Raw genomic sequence first — 21,663 nt, 5'->3', positions numbered from 1 at the left:
TGAATAATTCTATCCATCATGGCAGCAAGATCCTGGAACAGCTCTCTCAAGTAATGGGGGAAATGTGTAACTAATTTTAAGGTGATGCTTGATGTGTCTGAAATACTCCTAGATGCCCCATAAGACCCCACCCCGAAAATCCCTGTTAGCTGTGAACTGCAAACCAAAATCCAATTGAAATCAGAAATTTAATTAAAAGCTGCACTTCTGAGCCAGCTGCTGGCAGGCATTACACTGGTAAAAAGTGACAGCTGCTTCATTGGCAGTGCAATGTCAACAACTGTAGAAGAGGCCAAGGAACAGGCACAAGCTACAACTGCCTGAGGACCACCCCACTTTGAGAAAGGTATTTCTAAAAAAGCCTTCAGAGACTTCTGACTATGCTTTAATTTACATTTTGCTGCTGTCTTCCTTTTTTTTTTTTTTTGGCTCAGTGTGAACATAATGCTAATTAAAATTAGTTAAGAAAGAAGATGTCGAGTTTTCCAAATACAACATAATTGTTCTTTAAAAAATGTCCCCTCATTACCTAGTAAATTCAGGGTTTCTTTGCAATAAATGTGCATTTCAGAGCTCTTTGTCCTTTATACAAGTGGACTTAGATCACTTTGAATAATATACTTCCATTTTATTTGCATGTGTGAGTATATGGAAGTATATTATTCCCATTTAAAAAAGGGTTTATTAATACCTTTTCTAAAAGGCAGCATTTTCTTGTTTTAATAAATTCAAACTTGGTTTCAGGTAAGACTGTGTAGCAAGAGATTAGTACTGTCACAAAATTAATTTTATTACAATGTCCAAAATAAAAGTATATTTGGATTTCAGGAAAGGAATTGGCACATATATTAATATTCAGAAGCAATTTGCAGGCCTGAAATTTAGTTTCACAGGGGAGCGTGGGCCCATACAGGTATCCAAAATAATTCAGGCACTGAAAAGAGTGAATTGGAAATCAAAATTTCATATCTAAGCTTAAAGTAACCATTTAATTTTTGTTTGTTTTTTTTCTGCTAGAGCTTCAGGTAGAAGTGATGGGCCCTCAGAAATGATGAGCTGTATCACACAGATATGCTTGTCACAGTTTTTCCCTGTGAAGAGACTGTATTGCTCAGTCTAAGAATAACTTTAAAATTCACAGAAAGCAAGAACAGTTGAGCAGTTAAAAATAAAAAGTCATAGGAGGACACACTGTTAGGCATAAACATTGAGACCCTTCGAATCAACTTGAGCTGTTGAGCTAACCTAAACATTTTGAGTTGGATCCTGATCCCAGTGAATTCAAAATTATTTGCAGTGATAACTAATGTTTCTCCTTCTATTTCTGTTTTCCTTCTAATGAGTATCAGATATAACATTGCAAGACTACTCTGTAAACAAAGTGGAAAATTAATCGTTTTCAAAGGAACACTTTATTCACAGTAGGCTGTTTAGGGAAGGAATTAAGCCTAAGTAAATAAATGATAAAAGTAAATAAGAATATACAGAGAAAGCAAAAATAAGAAAATGACAGTTAAAAAATTACTGGGTATAATGATAAAAGCAAAATATACTGCTTACGAGGAAAATTCAACAACGGAGTAAAATGCTGAGTTATTTCATCTGTGCGTTAAATTACTTCCAATTTCCTGCATAAAAGTAAAATATAGAACAGAAATTCAGGCCCTTGTTATGCCAAAGATCTTTTCTTCATCCAAGAGCAGAGGAGCTAGAAAGTTTACACAATTTTATGTCAATTAAAATATTCCATATAAACAATGCATACTTGTCCAAACTAACTGACTTCCACTTCCAATTCTTTCTGGGCAAAGTCTGAGAAAAAAAAATACTGCATTGCAATATAAAATAAGCAAATTTCATCTATTTTGGAACAAGTGAAGAATTACATGCAGTTCAGATACATCAAAATCTTTCTATCTGGCTGCAGAGGCCTATTATTAGGATGTGTTAAACCTGTCCAAAAACTTTTTTCTATTATCGATAAACAATCCACACATTAAATTAGGAGATTAAGACATGTATTCCTTCCAGTTCTTATGTGTGTTTGTCATTAATCCAAAACAACATTGCCAAACCTCGACCACAGAAATAGTAAAAATAAATACCAAAGGTCTGGGAAGAGAAATCCTGAGGTCACAAAGAGAAGGTAACTTCAAGGGAGTATCCTGGAAATTAAGTCTTATAAATCATCATGGGCTGAAAGAAACAAATTCAGCAATTGCATAATGCCATTTTACAGGGCTAAAAATAATAAGAGTCATGGGGTGAATGCCAGGAAAAAAAAATCACTGGAAAACTTCACAAACATTTATGTTCAAAGAAAAGGCTTCAAGCAAGAAAGTTATTTGATGGGAGCCTCAGTGCACAGCAATGGTTCCTTCTAGGCTCCTGCTTGACATGCCACTTGCTTCAAACTGGTCAGTCACGCTTACAGCAATCATTTACACAAAACCAGACCTCACTGTGTTCATAATATACATTTTAGTGATGTTAGGGATAAAAGGTCTGTAAAATAACCACCTCCATTCTATATTCAAAGCAGGATGATACTCCTGCCTTTCTGGGTAAATTCCTCCATTCTTGCTAAAGTGTTTGTTCCTTCACTCTACAGCTTATTCAAAGCCATTAAACCACTGCTGGGTAAAACCATTATATTGTAGAAAATGAGGGTCACCCTGAAAAAGATTATCCTACACATGATCCTTACAGATTTTTCTTGAATAAATGGGTTTTTTAAATGCTATTTTTCCTCCCTCTGAGTCTGTTAGAGATTGAAAATCCAAACGTGTGTATCAGTTCAGGCAGGGCACATGCAATCTGCTTAAAACCTGAGAATTATTAAATCATATTATTTTTAAATTCTTGATATTTTACTGCACTTACTAAGGAAAGTGAGATGATGCAAATTGGACCCTGCATCTTCAGAGCTCCTTTTGTCTGTTATCATGCTACATGGCTTGGGCAAAATCACAATCACAAGGAAAGCACCAGGAGCTTTGCTGCTGATCTTTCACAGTTTTCACCACACAGACCTTGGGGCTCTGAGAACCAGCCTGTGACAAAGACTGCCAGGCAGCAGTGAGACCCCTGCAAGGCAAGGGACCTCAAAGGAGTGGTGTTCCCTTTACCCTAACAGAGCCTAGAGCCTGTCTTTCAACTCAAAAGTATCCCCATAACGTTTTGAGAAAATACCCTTGCCATGCTGCCTTTTAAAAGATGAAAAATAACCTGAGTTATCAGCCTGCTGTGCTCATCTCTCTAAACAGTGTATTGAATTTTTATGTCATATGCTGAAACATATTCTGTTATAAAAACACTGCACATGGTGAATTTTGTTACAATCTTCTTAGAGGAGATTTAGATTCAAGCAAATTGCATCTCCTTATTCTCATCTACATCACACCTGAAACCAGTACTAACAAAGACAACGGAAGAAGTATTTTCTCTTTTCTGCCAAGGACTTCATCTGTATTCATTGTGTATAAAGTCGCCACTTAAGTATAACTCTATGGGGTTCCACTTCTGGACTAGACTGTTGTCTTTGCTGCAGAGCAAACCATTCAGATGACTGTAATTATACCATGCTACCAGGGGGTCCAGCCTGAGCTCTTGAGCCACAGCAGCTTTCGAGCTGTTTGCTTGATGGGTAGCAGGGATATGCTTGGCACGGGGGTTTATGGATAATCTGATTTCCTACTGATGGAAGTGTGTTAGCAGCTGCTGCTGAAGTTGACATTGCTGGCTCACCCCAGAAGCCGGCTGTGCACCCCGCTTCAGCTACATTGCCCAGCAGGACCCTGTGACAGCCACTGTCATCTCCTGTACATCTCCTATGCTCTTCCACTACACAAAAGGCAAAGACTACATACATTTGCAGTGAAGCTTGTTCAGGAAATTTCTGCCCTTAACACATTCTCACTATGCAGTTCTACCCAGGGACAGATTGATAATATTGCTAAGGCAGTCTGACAGGATGGTCCTGTTAGCCCTGCCTTGGCTGCAGGCTGTGGCCATTTCTCTAGTGCCTCCCCTGTATCACAGGTGATCATTTCATTTTGTCATTAGCAAGTTTAGAGAACTAACCTGTCAGGAAATAACTCTTTTTTTCTAAAGTCAAGCTTCTCTGCCCCCTAGTCCCCAAAGTAGGTCACCACAGGTCACTCCAAGGTCACCCAAGACACAGTGCAACCAGAAATGAGGAAGGATTAATGGGATGGAAATTTGCACTTTTTGTCATTCATCAAGTTGCACTGGAAGTTCTGCTGTTACACACTATTTTAGGGGTCTCAAAGTGAACTCAGTCACCAAAATCACCTGGGTTTAAAACCAGAATTTTGGTTATCTAGTTTCTACCCTAGCCTGACGGGTTGCTGGCACAACAGGGGCACTGGGGAGCAGCCATGTAGAGCCAGGTGCAGAAACCCATTAACACATCAGGGGAACTGTACACTTGGTCACACAGCAAAGCCTTGGTAAGTGACTCACAGATTCAAGAAGATGTTGATTTCCACTTACCCAGGGCTAGACCTGAGCATTGCACTAACAGATCTGTGGCTGTGGAATCAGTCACCCCTTCAAATTAAACAGGTCTTTCCTAATTCAACCCAGAGTCAGCAAGAAATGAGGGAAAAAAAGAATGATAAAGCTTCAGTGCAGGGAATCTCTTTGTCATATATGACAGACTTGTCTCATATTCAAAGGTGAGAGTGCAGGGTCAGGTAGGAGATTCAAAGTCCATGTGTCTGCAAGTGATTTTGTAGACCAACCTGCAGCACAGCACTTTTTTTCTTTCAGTACTCAAAGCTACTCCAAGCATTGGCTAGGTGCTTGGTTTTGCTTTTTTTTTTTTTCTGAGTCATATATATATTATTTTTAAAAAATAATTAAAAAAAAAAAGGCAGCAGAAGGGAGGAAAAGAAAAACAGGTGTCATCTAAAAGTGGTGAAAGATTAAGAGAGGTAGATCCAAAGATAGCCAGACCCATGCACAGACTCCAGCTTATGGTAACTTTTTTCCAGAGGTGTCACTACAAGCAAACAACTCCAAATGGAGTTTATCCACCTCCAATTTCAACAATATAACATTTACCCACTTCTTACAGATACCAGACAGGTGAGTAATTTACCACTGCACCACTGCACCTCTCTTCAGTCAACGGGTAGCCACTTACATGAGTAGAAATTGTCCAGCTCTTATTTCAGGAAAGTCTTTTTCATTTCCTTCACATAAAGTTCTAACACATTAACGACATGTAGCTTAGATGACATGAGAGGTGGAACTCTTCCAAAATACATTTCGGTTCCTGTCAGAAAGTATTGCGTGCCTTTGTGCAGGAAATTATAAAATAGAAAATAAACATGTAAATATACCATTTCAACACATCCTCTACATCAAAGCAGGCCTGATGGTTTTAATTTTGGCTTTTTGAGGTTTTGTTTTTATAAGTTGTTGAATTTATTTTGTAGCTCCTGTTTATGAAAAGAACTTTAAAAGAGTTGTAAACTACATTTATCAAATGAAGGAAAACTACAACTATAAAGTTCTCAGAAAAAAGGAAATAATGTGAACCGTGTATGTGCACTTGTGCGGGGACACACACATACAAACATATATTTTTGAGCTAGTGACTGCTGAACCACAGACCACATGCAGAAGAGTAAAAACCACCCATAACCAGATGTGCCACTGTAAATCCCATGTTTTAGGATATATTCTGAAATCCTTAGTGCTCAGGAAGATGTAAATTCCCACACTATTAGTATCAGTGATATGGATTCCTAGAAAGACCGACTACCTTCACATTTCTAAAAATAATCCAAGCTCCAACTGGGAGATACAACCCTTTTGAAGTAAAGAGGGGGGCTACCAGAGTGTAAATATGTGAATTGAAAATCATCCAGCACAACACAGAAGTGAGAACAGCAACAGCACATCACTTCAAACCTTCCGAGAACCAAAGGGCTGCAGAAGGAATTCCACCCTTTCCCACAGAATTACTACCTGAGCGTTGTACCTCAACTGAGCATATCAGTGCACGGCTTGTAGAGCCATCATTTGTTAAACTGTGAAAAAAGTGGCCTCAGATTATACCTGAATTTTCCCATGGCAGGAAAGTGCAGCATTAGGCAGGTGGAGAAAAATGCTTCAGTTCTTTCTCGATCCACAGCTGTATAGGAAACCCCAACTCAAAGGTTTCCTTCAAGCTATAAAAATAAAGCAAGATTGTTTCCACAGAATGGAGAAAAAGTCATTTCCAAAGTCCCTATCCATCTACAAATACAATATATAAGACCAAATAGCTTTTTTACCTTGGAATATCTCTCACTGATCTAGTAGAGCAAAGTTTGTTGATATTCAGGGTTGCAAACCCATCTGTTTACTCAGGCTTTTGTCTGTCAGCACAGTTCGAAGAGGTCGCTTTGAAAGATCAATTTTTTTTCCTGGGGGTTTCTTCAGAGCTACCACAATTTGTTATTGTATCTGTTTAGAGGCTTTAATTTGTGGTTTTTAAGATTGCATAACAGCACAGAGAGGTGGTGAGAGGCCCACATGAATAGTTCAAAATAAGTTTGACAATATAGCAAACATCTACTAGTAATTTTCCCTGGACTGAACACCATGGAATGTTAAAGAAGTTATTAATCAGGCTGGTGTATGAACATGGCTTTATGAGGTCTGGGGCATATACTTCCATTCAGATGCTAAAATGCTGAATTACCTTCACTTGCTGTTGACACCTAGTAAAGACAATGCACCGTGAGGGCTGCAAACCAGGCATCTGATTGGATTGCTCTAAACCAGCCTATTCGAAACTAGATAAAAAAAAAAATAAATAAAATGAGATTTTAATTTTGCCTTTTATTCAGAGTTCTCATAATAAGTTACATAAAAATGAACCAAGCTGCCTAGACTCCCATGAGGAGGCTCAGCACTCATTTTTCCATTTCGCAGATGTTAGACGGGAGGCACAGACATGCACGGTCACTTTTGGAGAAGCACAGGCTACACCTGGGGGAGTTAGAGGTCCTCAGGCTCTTTGGGAACCTGCAGCCAGAGACCTGACACTGGCCACAGGCAGAAATGGGGTGCTCAGGACCCACTGGCACATTGAATGCTTGGGTCGCATGTCCCAAAGTCAGTGTGGCAGGCCACCTGCGTGAGTGGCAGCTGTAGCAGCAGCTCAGGGATGCATGAGCTGCATTTGCATAGCAGAGGGCAGTGTTCAGCGCTTTTGACAACTAATAGCCCTTTCTGAGGAAGCTGGTGAGGAGATGATGTGCATGCTGCAAGCAGAGAACTCTGCAACAATGGAGGGGCAAGGTTGTGAGCAGAGACTCCAAACTAGATTCAAGTTCTGTACCTCCGGGACAGGTCTCCACCTAGTTCAGCAGGAAGGAATCTACAGGCCACAAATTCCTCCTGATAGGTGAAGACTGAAGGTGGCCAGTCGGTGCTCAGCCCTTCGTACTGCAAGCACTTTGCTACTGATGCACAAGCCACCCAACCCCAAACCACTGTGTGGGCAGTACACAGGTCTACCTGGCCGTGCCCATGAGGTGACGCTTGAGCCATCTGTTTAAGGACTTTGCCAGACCTACTCCCATGAGAAGCTTGTGTTTATACGTCGCTAGACAGGTGTAGAAGAGCACTGCTGGCTCCTCTTGGGAAGCCGTAAAGGAGCGCCCGCGCTGACCTGCTGCTCACCTGGACGCAGCGGGATCCCGGTGAACAGGGGGACACGGCAGACGCAGCGCTCCCTAAAGTCTCCCCCGTCCGCCCTGCCCACCCACCGTGGCACGCCCGGCAGCGCCGGCCCCGCGGCGCCCGCGGTGACCCTCCTTCCCTCGTTCCCTCGGGGGAGGCAGGTGAAGGCGCGGTGGGGCCGGGCCGGGCCGTGAGGGCCGCGGACACCCCGGGCCGGGGCGCGAGCCCCGCTCCCGCCGCCGCCGCCGCGGCTTCTCGGCCAACAGCGCCCCCTCGCGGCCGCGCGCCGCGCGCGCCCCTCCTCCGCGCGGGGCAGCGCCCGCCGCCCGCGCCCACCGGGAGCCCCCGCGCCGGGGCCGCCCCGGGGCCCGGCCCGCCCGCACCGGGCCGGCGGTGCCGCTGGGCCGGGGCGGCGCTGGGGCAGCGCCCACCCCCCCGGCCGGCCGCCGCCGGAGGATGCGGGCGCGGGGCGGCGGCGGACTGGAGCCCCGGGTGCCCCTGCGGCGCCGGGGCGTGTGGCGGGGCCAGGGCTGTGCCCGGGGGGAGCCGGGCTGCCGGGGCGGGGAGGGGAGGAAGGCGCGGGGAGGGACGCGGCGTGGGCGGCCCGTCCCTGTCACCTGCAGGCGCTGCCGGGACGGCCCCGGCCCCGCTGCCGCCCCGGCCCCGCGCTCCGTGCACAGCCCGCGGGGAGCTGGGCCGGGGGCGGTCTGTGCCTGTTGCATTGTCCTTGGCGGGGCTGTCTGTGAGCGCCTGCCGCTATCTGCGGCCGGGGACCCCGGCGGTGCCCTGCCTCGGACTCTCTGCCGTGCCTGATATCGCCTGCACCCTGCTCCGTTGCACGTCCCTCGCGGCTCCCGCCGGGGCTCTCTCCCCTTTTGTCTGTGTATTTTTAGGTCATTAGAGTGGAGGGGTAGGTAATCCCCAGGCTCAAGTTCCAGAGGGGCGGGTTCTGGCCGGAGGTGGAGTCACTTTTCATTTAAATCCCTGACTATAAAATGGGCTTAAAGAGAAGCGGGATCTCAGCTGTGCTGCACAGACCCCGGCACGCAGGGTGCGTGGGGGCCCCCCGGCAGCCAGCGCCCTGCAGCACAAGCCGCTGCGATGCTCCACTCCCTCGGCGTTCACACCTTGCAGCTGCTCACCCAGGCGGCCGCCTGCATCCTCCTCTTCCCCCGCTTCCTGCTCACCGCCGTGATGCTCTGGCTCCTGGATTTTCTGTGCATTAGGAAGAAGATGCTGACGATGCCCACGGCGGAGGAGGCGGCCAGCACCAGCGAGGGGCCGCCCCCCGACGACCCTCCGGTCTGCGTGTCCGACTCCAACCGCATGTTCACGCTGGAGTCGCTGAAAGCCGTGTGGCATGGGCAGAAGCTGGACTTCTTCAAGTCGGCGCACGTGGGTTCCCTGGCCCCCAACCCCGAGGTGATCCAGCTGGACGGGCAGAAGAGACTCCGGATCCTGGACTTCGCCCGCGGCAAGAGACCCCTCATCCTCAACTTCGGTAGCTGCACCTGACCCCCGTTCATGGCCCGCCTGAGGTCCTTCCAGCGCCTGGCCGCGCACTTCGTGGACATTGCCGACTTCCTGCTGGTGTACATCGAAGAAGCACACCCCTCCGACGGCTGGGTCAGCTCGGACGCAGCCTACAACATCCCCAAGCACCAGTGCCTCCAGGACAGGCTGCGGGCAGCTCAGCTGATGAGGGAAGGGGCGCCCGATTGCCCCTTGGCCGTGGACACCATGGACAATGCTTCCAGCGCCGCCTACGGTGCCTACTTCGAGAGGCTCTACATCATCCAGGAGGAGAAGGTGATGTACCAGGGAGGCAGAGGACCAGAGGGCTACAAGATCTCGGAGCTGAGGAGCTGGCTAGACCAGTACAAAACCCGGCTCCAGAGCCCCAGCACGGTGGTCATCCAAGTGTAAAAAGGACCTGGCAAGAAGCGCAGGGGTGGAGAGGCGAGGGAGGGCGAGAGGAGAGGTGGGGAGGGAGAAGGCACTGCGTCGCGGATGGCAGGAGCTGTCTTCCCGCGGGGACACTCGAAGGAGGCTGCTGTGCGAGCTTTCGAGCAAGATGTGCCATAGTCCTTTCTCTATTCAAATCATGTTGATTTGCCAGCCACGCTCTGTCAATACTGTATTTCCATGTGCGTTTTGTAAATAACTCTCTCTTTTTTCTTTTTTTTTTTTTTTTGATTTCTTTTTTTTTTTTTTTTTGAGAAGCGTTTACTATTTTTTAAGGAGGCTCTCTTCCTACGGGATCTGTTCCCAGCTGCGTGTGTGCGCGGGTGTGTGTCTGAAAAGTTGTGTACAAGTGCTCCATGCTGCCTAGCAAGTGCTAACTGGGATTTCTAGTATTTCTTTGTGATGACCGATTTTGAAATGGGTTTCTCTAATGCCAGGAAATCGCGTCTGATGTTGTCAAATACTAGAACTGCCAATAGCCAGAGCTGGACGGAATGTCCTATTTATGTGGGGGGGTTTTGTAAGGCGTTCGTTCACCTTCCTTTTTTTTATGAATTTTTTTAAATAATAAAAGTTGAGTAAATACACGTCTAACCTTGACTGCCTTTTCCTGTCTTCAGACCGCTGCGTTGACTTTCACTCTTGCCTATCTCACAACACCCTCCCCGCAGCCGAGGAGGGGCAGGCGAAGCTGCAGGATGCGCTGCTGGGGGCCCGGGGGCGGCGAGCCCTCGCTCGGCGGTGGCAGGAGCGCGCACCGCCCGCGACCCGGCTGATAGTGAGAGTGCTGGGTGTCCCCAAAGGGAAATGAAAACCTCCGGGGCTCCCGAGGGAGGAGACCGACCAGGAGGACCGCGCGCTGCCTCTGTGACCCCGGCCAGCCGCCTCCGGGAGGGCGAAGGTGCAGGGTTGACCGGCGTCGTGCAGGCAAGTGAGTCCCGGCCAAAAGCACAGGCAGGGGAAAGCCGTCCTGGGCTGCAGAGCCGCCCCGCCGAGGACGCCCCGTCTCGGGCACGCAGGCAGTGCCAGACCGGAGCCCGGCCGGGGGCAGCGCAACCCGCACCTGCGGCGAGGCGGGGCTGCGGGGCGAAGGCAGCCCCAGCCCCAGCTGCGAAGGCAGCCCCAGCCCGGCCGTGCGAGGCTCAGCCCCCTCCCCGGGGGCCGGCAGCTACGCTCCAAAGGGTGAGGAGTGAAGGACTTTGCTCCCTCGGAGCCCGAAAGGTGAGACCGGGCGTGGAGAGCATCCCGAAGCCGCCGCAGGAGCTGTGCAAAGCCACCCAGAAACAGCGGGTCTTTAAGGACCTCCCATGGCGCCTCCGAACGCCTCCTTGTTCTTCACAGCAGCGGGACTAGGCGCCCGAGCTGTTAAGCCCCTAAGTTTTGGAGAGGGGTGCACGGCCCGGAGGCAGCGCAAGCCGGAGACGCTGCTCTCCGCAGCTGGGCACCGAGTCGCGCCCGCAGTGCTAAACTAAACCTGCGGAAAGCTGTTTGTTAGGGCGTAACAGCCCCTGTCTTGACCGTGACAATGTTCCTCTGGACCCTCAGTGTTCCTGTCCCTCAACGTTCACGGTTTAGACTAGCATGCGTAACCGATCCCGCCGCCTCCCATAAGACGAGCAGCACCGGCTGGTCCCTCACAGAGAAACCAGACGCTCCGACCCCGCTCCTCTGCCCCTTTGCCCCCAAAGCCCCCGCCCTGGGTGGGAGCGGCGGGAGCGCAGCGCCCCTGCAAATTGGGGCGATCTGTTTAGGTGTCAAAAGATGCGGCTCAGGTGCCCGCTTCGGGCTTCCCGACCCGCCTGGCCATCGCGCCTGCTCTGACGGCCTCTAAATCCTATTCAGCCCCTTCACCTTCCCGCTGCCCTCAAGGGCGGAACCCCCGGCACTGGGCTCGGGGCTGCACCAGTTCCACCCGACTCGGGCGTCTCCGGTTGATGCTGGGGCGGTGGGACGAGAGCCCACCTTGAGGTGGGCTTGCTTCCCCTGGCTGCGCGCTGGGCGCCAAGCACAGATCCCTCCGGAGCGGAGGGGAGCCTCGGCGGCAGCCCCAGCAGCGCAGGGTGCGGCAGGGCATCCCCCTGCTCCTCCCGGCGCGGGCAGCGCCCGCCCAGGCGCGGCAAAGGAGTCAGTGCCTGAGCCGCTGCCAGCACAGCCAGTGCCTCCCGCCTGGTGCACGGGCTCACCAGCCTCGGCTTCCTCCAGGCACCCTACGCGGGACGAATGAGTGCTCTTCCCCGGGGCCAGACTCCCCAGCACCAACAAACCTGGCCCTGCCCCGCTGCGGGACAGCACAGCCCCCCGCTCTGCCCCGCTGCCCACGGCTCCCAGCGCGGCCCTGGCCCTGCCCCCGCAGCGCCTTTCCCAGCCCCACGCACGTCGTGCCTCCAAAACCAAAGGCAGAGGAGCAGCGGGTCTCCTCTCGGCTACAAGGGCAGCCTCTGTGTACGCGATTACTCTTTTTCTTTTTTTTTTTTTTTTTTTTTCCTAGAGCTTAGTTTTCCTCACTTTACAATAAAGCCATTCTTTGCTTTCTCACCTCGTTATCTCTTTCCCTTATCCGCTTTTGGCACGCTTTAGTTGTAATCCGAAGTTACGGGCAAACCCCTGGCACGTCCCCACCCCAGTCCGACCCCCAGGACATTTTACGGTCGTACGGACTTCTGTGATCACTGTCCTTACGTGGGCTTTAATAGTAACAGAAACAGCCTCGTCTTTACTCTGTACTACTAGCAGATTTTGGTCAAAGGCTATCTGAGGTCAGGAGTTTTTTCTTTTTTTTTCCTAAATAAGTCAGCTTTCTAAAGCTACATTCCTCCTTTAAACCGAACACAGAGCTCTTATTTATCACTTTCTCTTTAATCACCAACAGAAGGAAAAATTGCTATGAATTCCTGGAATCCCTGAAAGAGATCACACTTTTCCTTTGCACAAATCAAAGTTATCTGCTCCTATTATATCCTTCACTTAAAATGAACCATAAGCCTCTATCCCACTGAGCTTTCTCGGGGATACTTGTTTAGCACAGACGAGAACAATACGCTGTAGATCTAAAGAGCCCAGGGCGGCAGAAGCCTCTCTGGCTGATACAAAGGATTGAGAAACGTCCTACCTCTAAAACGCATTTTTAGTGCCTTTCCACCTCCCTAGTGCACGACAAACAGAAGTCAGAGAGCAGGAAGATATTTATCAGAGAAAGATCTGAGTGGTGATTACGTGTCTGTCAATAATTAATTGAATTATGTCCTCATCATAATTACATACAGTCCTCTAGCCAGGAGGAGAAAAAAAAGAAGGAAGTTGTGGTGTGGTCGAAGGGGGATCTCAGGACATGGTTCCAGTCATTAAAAATGTGATGTAACATTGCAATCTGGTGTATTCTGAGGCACAAATGGGGAAACACAAACGAAACCAACTACTAAAATATTATTTGCTTTACAGCAGGGAGACAGAAAAAGCACTTCCCTTCATTAGTTGTTTTCATTACTACTTTCTGCTAGGGATTTAAAGGTATTTTACAATGCAAAAAACAGAGGTCTTACTCATTTGATCTATGAACTATATGCTTTAGGGTTTGTATCATTCACCACGTGCTGTCTGACTACACTGGATGTTTCTGATGTTTGAAATAAAAATTTTAATTGGTGCAGAAATTAAATTAGTCCAGCAAGGCACCCTATATTCAATACCAATGTAGAAATGACACAGTCAAAGAATCTTGCAAGCAAATTCTTACTCTGACACTAATTTTTCTGTACTTCTTCCAGTCATAAGGGAGATCACAATATCATTATTAATTTATTATTTACTAAGAGCTGTTAGAGTACTCTTTTGGTACACAAATGCAAGCAAACAAAGAGCTCGATTCAGTTCTAACACAAGTTTTGCTCTGGTGTAACTTCAATGACACGGGTGTAGTCACTTCAGAACCACCTGGGTGTAATTATGATAAAAATCTGGGCTATTGCACTTCCTTTGCTTTTCTAATGGTTCAAAACCTCTCTTTTCCTACAGCATGCTGCGGAAGACAGACATCTGTTTGAATACAGAGCCCAAAAATCACTCTCAAGTTCCTCCTCACTGGCAATGCCAGTGTCCTATATCCTGCCAGAATTTAGGCATGTCAGCACATTTCCTCACTGCTCTGCACCCTCCCTACAGCATGAGAGTTGTAAACTCCATCGATATGTGTTTCCTTCCACTTGTTAAGGCACATCCTCCTGGTGTCTTGAGCTTTAGATCAGGTAGCTTTTCATTCTAATTGCTTTTCAGCATCCAGCTGCCAAAAGAAATTTGACACCTGCTTCCTTCTTCGCAAATTTCTCTTTTCAAACAAATGTTTGATGATGCCTCTTGAAATGGGGTTCATTTATGACCTTCACTTAATTGGCTAATTCATGTATTTTTCTCATCTACTTGGCCTTCCACCTGCTTCTTCAGGGATTTTGGAAGTGGTTTAGAGTGGTAAATGCACTAACAATCAACAGCCAAAAAATCTTAACTAGAACAGCAAACGGTATTCAGTACTCCCTGTGTGAAAATGCAATACAGGACAAGGTTAAAATCCTTCAGCTAATATGTTTTGTATAAGAACCCTTTTCAGGGTATAATGCTTACCCCCTCAAATGTAAGGATCACTCAATCTGATCCATGGACTTCCTGTGCTCATCAAACTTAGAAGATCAGGCCTGTCTGATGTTTCCTCTCTCTTTTGCAAGTTAGTAGCTCCATCCTGGCTTTTCTTATGGAAGCATTTGCTTCCATTCCCTTCCAAGTAATAAATATCCTCCATCTTAAAAGGACATTTAGGACATGGCCATATGGGGCAAGGTAGCTCAACCTCCTGCATGTCACTCCCCCAGTGCCCAGAATTACCCCAACACAGAGGCGATCCCGGAATCTCTGATAAAGATATCCAAGAACTGCATTTTTTACTGAAGACTCCAAGAATGAACTGGCACATGGTCCCTGGAAGAAGGGCATTTCATTATCCATTATAGAGTAATGGGCACTATAAAAAACCATAAACAGATTTAAAATTTACTGAAATCCTTAGCAATGAGGTTAAGAACCATGGCAAAGCCTTTGATATTTTCTGCCCATCTTTTCCCTCTCACCCTCTTAGGTTTATAAAGCAACTAGTGCTTGAGCAGTCTTCATTTGCCTGGACTTTCACATCCATTCTAAGGCATCCCAGGTGGGATTTTTAGGGTCATATTTCTATTTTCTTGGTGTGTCTTGCTTTTTTTGCCTGAAGAGTCAGTCGGGTATTGTCTGTAGTAGAAAAAATTCAGTATAGTTATTTGATCACTACAGGTTATCAGGCAGAAGTCCTCAGATCATGTACCACAATGTGGAATTTAAATGAGGTGTCATAGCACAGAACCTCACTTTAAGTATCATAAACTTGAACATTTCTGATTCAAAACATCTTTCAGAGCTTTCTCTGAGTTCATATAACTTCACAAACATAATTATGCCAAAGATATCATTGGTGCCAAAGACCTGAGAGTAGAAATAATTTCTAAGAATAAAAAATCATTTAGTAACCTCAGGATAAATTTTAAAATATATGTTTATGAAAAAATATGTTTTATTATGTTTTCAATAAAATTTAAAGGTATATATTATGACTTTCAAGAATTGTTATAATGGAAGTGACCTTAAAAAAACCTATCAGACTGAGCTGAAGAAGTTCTGGAAATTGCACAATTCAACGCAAGAAAAAAAATTAAGTTATTTGTTCACTTTCCATTTGCGATGAAGGACAAGAATGAAGGACAATCAGAAAAGAATAGGGCACAAGGCTGCTGTCAACTGGATTTGCAGCACATGCACACAGAGAACATACTGTGCCACACAGACACATGCATACAATGGCAGAGATCAAATTAGCCCAAAGTGGTTTTGGAACACTGAAAAGGGAGAGGCAGGGAGTTATGTATTTTATAAAATAAAATAGTTAATTCAAAAAAGTGATAATTATACAAAAATTTAAACAAATTAACAAGTTCATTTCTATTTCTTCTCACTCAAAAGTGGAACACATCCACTGCACGTATGTCAGTGAATAATGAACAGTTCCGGGGAAACAGAAAATGCAGAACTCAGTTGTCTTGTTCTCTCTATTTCATTTAATCTTTCCTTTTCACTGTATATTGCCTTCTCTAGAAGGCATACCACTGGAATGATTATGCTGAGCTCTAGTCTTTTTGATGTTCATGCAGACCTATAGGTGTTTCAGTTGTGATGTATCTCTAATACAAAATAATCTACCACAACATCAAACTGAGTCAATAGTTCTATCTACCTGATTAGAGCAAAGGTCTGGTAAGCAAAACCAACAGAAGAATTTGGAACTGTTCCCCAAAACTGACCTGCAAGACCTCTCCTATTCCCATGAGATGTCTTCACTGCATTCATTCAGCTGAAATAATTTCCAGAAATTATCTGTTGGGAGGAACAGAAAGGAAGAAAAAAGAGCAGATTGAGGAAGAAATGTCATGGATCTTGCTTTTTGTTTTTGCTTTTTTTTTTTTTACTATCTGAACCTTAAAGTCTTCAACTGCATTCTCATGAACACAAAGACAGGTTTGGAGGAACTCTGTAATGATTTGCCAGTAGAACTGAAACAAATTGGTATGTACCATAGAAATGCATCTGTGTTTTCTAAAGTTGGATAGGAACCTATCAGAGAGATGCATATTAGTCCTTCCTGCAGACGCTGCCGGAAACTGGAAAGATCTCCTTTGTCTCTTACCACATATTCTGTGTTACTGTGAACTCACCCTGGAATTTTTTATCTGGTTAACAAATCTAATCCCTGGAAAAGAGACTTGACAAAAACGCATATCAGATTTTGTTTTGTCTTTGGAGTCACTGAACATGCCTGCTGACTCACAATTCCTTTCTAGATCTGTTGAGCTTCTCTTGCTCAATGCAGTAAGACAGTGGCTCATGGGCCAGACAATGGGGAAGAAGCCACTGAGCCTATGGGGTCTCCAGGAGAGACTGCAGCACTGTATTACAAATGCGTGGGATAAGGCCCAAACTGTGGGACAGTGAAAAGAGGGAGATGGTTATCTATTTCCCATGCACAGCACTGACAGTTGACAGATGTGCCCAGCTAAATATTGTCTGTGAAACCCGGTACTATTTTTAATACCAGGTGACCAATCAGGGCATTCGTTTTTAGGCATGGATGTGTCATCATTGCAAAATGGAATTTGGGGTTTTTTGGAAAAGAAATCAACACTTAAGCCATACTTTTGAGCAAGTCAAAAGACACCCAAGGGTATGATTGCCTTGTATGCTGCTCTTTTTAATAAGGCCAAGGAAAAGCATCACTGGATGGGATCATCATCATCTGCTGCTTTAATGCAGACAATCGAAGAAGGCTCCTTACTGATGGCTGTAAATTCATCATTATGGATACCACTCAGAGTCATTTGGCATGACATTTTTTATGCACAGAACAGAAAAGTGCAGTATTAGCTCCTGAGTGATTGGATGAGTTGTGCATCCATTAATGGGCATATCAGAAAATGTTTCCCAGCTCTGACTTATCTCCTACACAAATTGAGAAGATGCAGATTGTCTTGCAGTTGTTTACTCAAATTTTTGGTGCATTTTTTCATTTTGTCCAAAGTCCTGTTTATTTGAGAACCTACTATCATCATGCATTGCAGATTTTACTGCTGACTCTGAGATCATAACAGCCTGGCTGTGTACACTTACTATGAAATCTACTGGATGAGAGAAAACTAGTTGCACTAACCCCATAACAAATAAACATTTCTCTGTTCACCGCTTTGGGAAATGAAGGAATTGGTAGATCATAAGCCCAGGAAAGCTGGACAAATTTTTGATTGAATTTTTTATCCACCTATATTGGCATTTCAATCTGGTTAAAATCTGTGTTGTCCCTCTGAAAACTGCAAAACTATTTCAGCAAGAATTCAATATAACATAAAAACATTAAAAATAGAAAAAAACCTCCTATGCTCATTTTCATAATAGATCACACTTTTCATTAAGGATGTTTCATTTCTAAATACAACTAGATTTAATTTTCCAGAAAAAATAAAATAAAATAAAAAATTTTAAAGTTTCATTTTCCATTTTGGCCAACTCAAAAATCTACATTTTCCTGTTACGCAAGGGAAATAAAATACACATTATTCATATTCCCTGTTCTGTAGTCTTTCTTCCCATTCATGAATTGTTCAGGAACTGGTTATGATCTGTTAATTTATTCTTTAGCCACACACTTCATCGATCAAATTACATGAACAAATTTCAGTCAAGAATATATCAACTAATTGTTCACTTAGGATATTTATTTAACTGTGGTATATAACCATCACTTACACGAATGGTGTCATATTTGCTCCCCTGCTGATTATATGACTTTTTTTTTTCAGAGAGGAAATACAAAATATCAAGTCATGGCATTTCTCAGATGTAAATTATCAGATGAATAATCATTAAATGTTTAAAAGATATATAAAGTTTCTATCTAGACAGCAGCATTATCCACATTTAAGCCATCAACACATTTTCAGAACTCTGAACCAACATGTTTTAATTAATAATACGCATAAACTATAGTTTATAGGAGAAACCTAGATACTAAGAATGCTCTTAAAAATAATAATAATAAAGCCTAGATTTCAGCATCGAGGCTTCCAGCATAAACAATACCTTTTCACCCTGTAAGCAATAGAGAGAAATCAATCCTACCTCAGCTGCCAGACAGGATACTCACTTAAAGGAGGATGTTCTGGTACAAGACCAGCCCATGCCCATGGATCTGAACCTGGAAAATTTGTATCCTGGACAATGTGAAATACACAAACTGTTTTCTTGGAACTTTAGGGGAAGAAATACTGATCAGCACTTGTGGGGGATGGTGGGAGGAAGACTGCTCACTTTCCTAGCAAAGCTACTTACTCAGGATATAAGTCAGTTGTTTTACAGTATCAAGCAAAATATCAGGTACATGCCATAACTGTGATGCTACTGTTTAATTCCAGATGATCATCATTCTTCTTTATTTTATTCTGACCAGAAATTCTATTCTGACTTGAGAAAGCTTCACAACATTTAGCCAATACATTCCCTCATAAAACAGCTGAATTTACCAGAAATTTGCACAAATTCCAAACAAAACCCCACAAAAAAACCCCAAAAAACACAAACAAACAAACAAAAAAACAAACCAAACTTTAAAAACAAAAAAAAAAAAAAAGAAAAAGGAAAGTTTTACTCAAAACTTTCAGATCAGCTCTAGGATGGGCTTTGGGCTTTTGGACTTGTGTGTAACTCCTTTCATTGTCTAACTGGTCAACATGGTTACTTATCTCTCCCTGCTGTGCATATGACCAAGAACTGTGCAGGCAGGCGTTCTGGCCAATAAAACCTCAAAAAGCAGTGAAACACTCCCATTAGTGCAAGCAACAGTTCTCAGTATAAATAATTGTCTTGTCATATCTCCCCAGGCCCATTCTCTTTCCTTTCTTTCCCTCTCGCCTGCATTTCCTCAGAGATGTTTTCTCCGTCAACATAGCCTCATGTTACTTCTCTGCAGCTCTGCTGCCCTCCATTCTAAAATCTGGCATTACAGTGAAACTTCCAAGAATTCCATTCTCTGAAGCATTATGAGTCACACTGTAGTCCTCAGCAATATTTTTAAAACACCAATGTTTTTTTAATCACTCTTGAGACCCACAGAAGAAAGTAAGGATATTATCTTGCTAACTTACAGTGGTGGTTGTTTTTTCTATTGCCACCCACACTCTCTCATCTTTCTCCAGATACTCTGCTCCAGTCTCTCAATAGTGCAGGCATATGGTATTCAAGCATGCCAGAGTCTGACTTCAAGTTTTAGTCATTTTTCTTCCTGTAAAAAGGATGAAGGGACATTAAGCCTATGACCCTTTGAGAGCTTTCTTTATATAAAAGTTTCATTAGGGTTTATACTTTAAAAAAAATTATATGCCCTCCTGTAAAACTAACAGAGAAACATCAGGTCTGAGACATTCATCATACCTGAGTACCAGCAGTGCCAGGTGTCTGCTGTGTCAGAGGCAGCACAGAATTCCCTAGTGCAACAGTGAATATAGGAAGGGGAGAATTCATGCCTGCTCCTGGCAGTGATTTCCAAACAAGCATTTTAAGAGAGGAGATGGTTATCTTTAGGAGCTGTAGATGTAAATACTATCCCTGATAATAAAAATATAAATCTTTATTCTACTGTTTGACGAACTTTCCAGTTTAATTAGAAAAAAAAAGAAATCAACATTACTAAGCTATAGTAAAGTTATCGGTTCATTTTCATTGTATGTTTCAATGCTTCCTCCTTTCTCTTGAGCACGAGGGATGAGGCAGCTTGTATTATGAAAGAGTTGTTTGCAGCCCAGGATCGAAGTTCCACAAATTGCCGTTATCTGCTCTGCAGATGCTCATGTGACACACTGAGTAAATATACCTTAAGGTAAGCACATAACACTGCACAATGGGCATTCAATAAAGAAGATTCCTAAAGACAACAGTTATCTGAATTCTGTAGAGATCAACTTCTTGGATGAAGCACTCAAGGATGGCAAGGATTAGGAGGATGAGGGCTGCTCCATGATAGTCTCTGGAAAAAGCTGCCAGGAAACAAGAGGACAAAGAGACCTAGATTTCAAATTACCAGCTGATCATGTGAAGAAAAGTACACTTGGGTCTCAAAAGTTACTGAAAAATGGTCAGTGAGCTTGCCTGTGCAAGAGATGGTTGAGAGAACTGTGAAAATAAACACATCATTGAGAAATGGAGGTAGGATGAGTGAGATTTACTTAAGAAAAGGTGAGAACAGTGTTAAGTGAAATAGAAAAGAATCCATATTAAATACTAGCATTAATACAGTAAGCCAGGAAGCTACAAGTGATCAAGACTCCTCAAGAATCAGTTGGGTGAGGGATTTTATACACACTTATAGAGGTATTTATTTGGCAACATAAAAAAAAACACAATCATACTGAAACTGCTCATTTTACATCCAGCTTCTATAGAGCTTTTCTGTCTCACTGCCTCATACCCACAAGTGTGGCAAAGCAATAAACTTGCCTTTCATTTTAGTAGGATTTTTCTTCTACTCTATGTGTCTTTAAGAAACCTTGACCAATTTTTTTAGTGTACCAGTACTAAACTTTTTGAGGATTCTGTAACTCCTGGGCTGCATCAAAAGCAGCACGGCCAGCAGGTCAAGGGAGGTGGTTCTGCCCCTCTACTCTGCCCTTGTGAGACCCCACCTGGAGCACTGTGTCCAGCTCTGGGGTCCTCAGCACAAGAAAGACATGGACCTGTTAGAGCAAGTCCAGAGAAGGGCCACAAAAGTGATCAGAAGGCTGAAGCACCTTTCCTACCGAGACAGGCTGGGAGAGTTGGAGTTGTTCAGCCTGGAGAAGGGAAGGCTCCAGGGAGAATTCATTGTGGCCTTCTAGTACCTAAAGGGGTCTCGTAAAAAGTAGGGAGAGCAACTTTTTACATAGACAGTGATAGACATGGGGGGATGGTTTTAAACTAATAGAGGAGAGATTTAGATTAGATATAAGGAAGATATTCTTTACCCAGAGGGTAGTGAAACACAGGAATAGGCTGCCCAGAGAAGCTGTGGATACCCCATCCCTGGAAGTGTTCAAGGCCACATTGAACAGGCCTCAGAGCAACTTGGTATAGTGGAAGGTGGCAGGGGGTTTGGAACTACATGAGCTTTAAGGTCCCTTCCAACCCAAACCATTCTATGATTCTATGATTCTTAGATGCTGTCACTAGCAGCCAAGACGTTTAAAAATTGCTTTACTCTTTGTGGGTGTTTTTTTAAGATGGAAAAGAAAAATTTCTAGGAAATAGGGCCAAAATACTAGCACAGTTATTATCCTAATGTTAAACTTTTAAATCCATGTTTGGTCTTCCAAGTCTCAATAAAGTTGGTACACCTCAGTGACCAAT

At 44.6% G+C, this 21,663-nt stretch overlaps 1 protein-coding gene and 1 long non-coding RNA gene across 2 annotated transcripts in view; one reads left to right on the top strand and one right to left on the bottom strand.

Moving 5' to 3' along the window:
* Nucleotides 1–8,443: 8,443 nt before the first annotated feature.
* Nucleotides 8,444–10,256, top strand: DIO3 (deiodinase, iodothyronine, type III). Its single transcript, XM_017807662.1, has one exon. The coding sequence runs from the start codon at nt 8,806–8,808 to the stop codon at nt 9,628–9,630; it is 825 nt and encodes a 274-aa protein (XP_017663151.1). The 5' UTR covers nt 8,444–8,805; the 3' UTR covers nt 9,631–10,256.
* Nucleotides 10,257–14,722: 4,466 nt separating this feature from the next.
* LOC108493813 overlaps nt 14,723–21,663 on the bottom strand; it is a 51,238-nt gene continuing 44,297 nt past the window's right edge. Inside the window, exons 2-4 of the long non-coding RNA XR_001873612.1 lie at nt 19,431–19,567; nt 16,044–16,116; nt 14,723–14,940 (exon numbers count right to left, since the gene is read on the bottom strand). This is a non-coding gene — a long non-coding RNA (uncharacterized LOC108493813). The remainder of the gene's footprint in view (nt 14,941–16,043; nt 16,117–19,430; nt 19,568–21,663) is intronic.

The sequence above is a fragment of the Lepidothrix coronata genome, unplaced genomic scaffold (assembly GCF_001604755.1).
Source record: "Lepidothrix coronata isolate B3197 unplaced genomic scaffold, Lepidothrix_coronata-1.0 Scaffold19, whole genome shotgun sequence".
Lineage (NCBI taxonomy): Eukaryota > Metazoa > Chordata > Aves > Passeriformes > Pipridae > Lepidothrix > Lepidothrix coronata.
The sequence above is the reverse complement of the archived record's forward strand: the minus strand, read 5'-3'. Positions and strand labels throughout refer to the sequence as shown.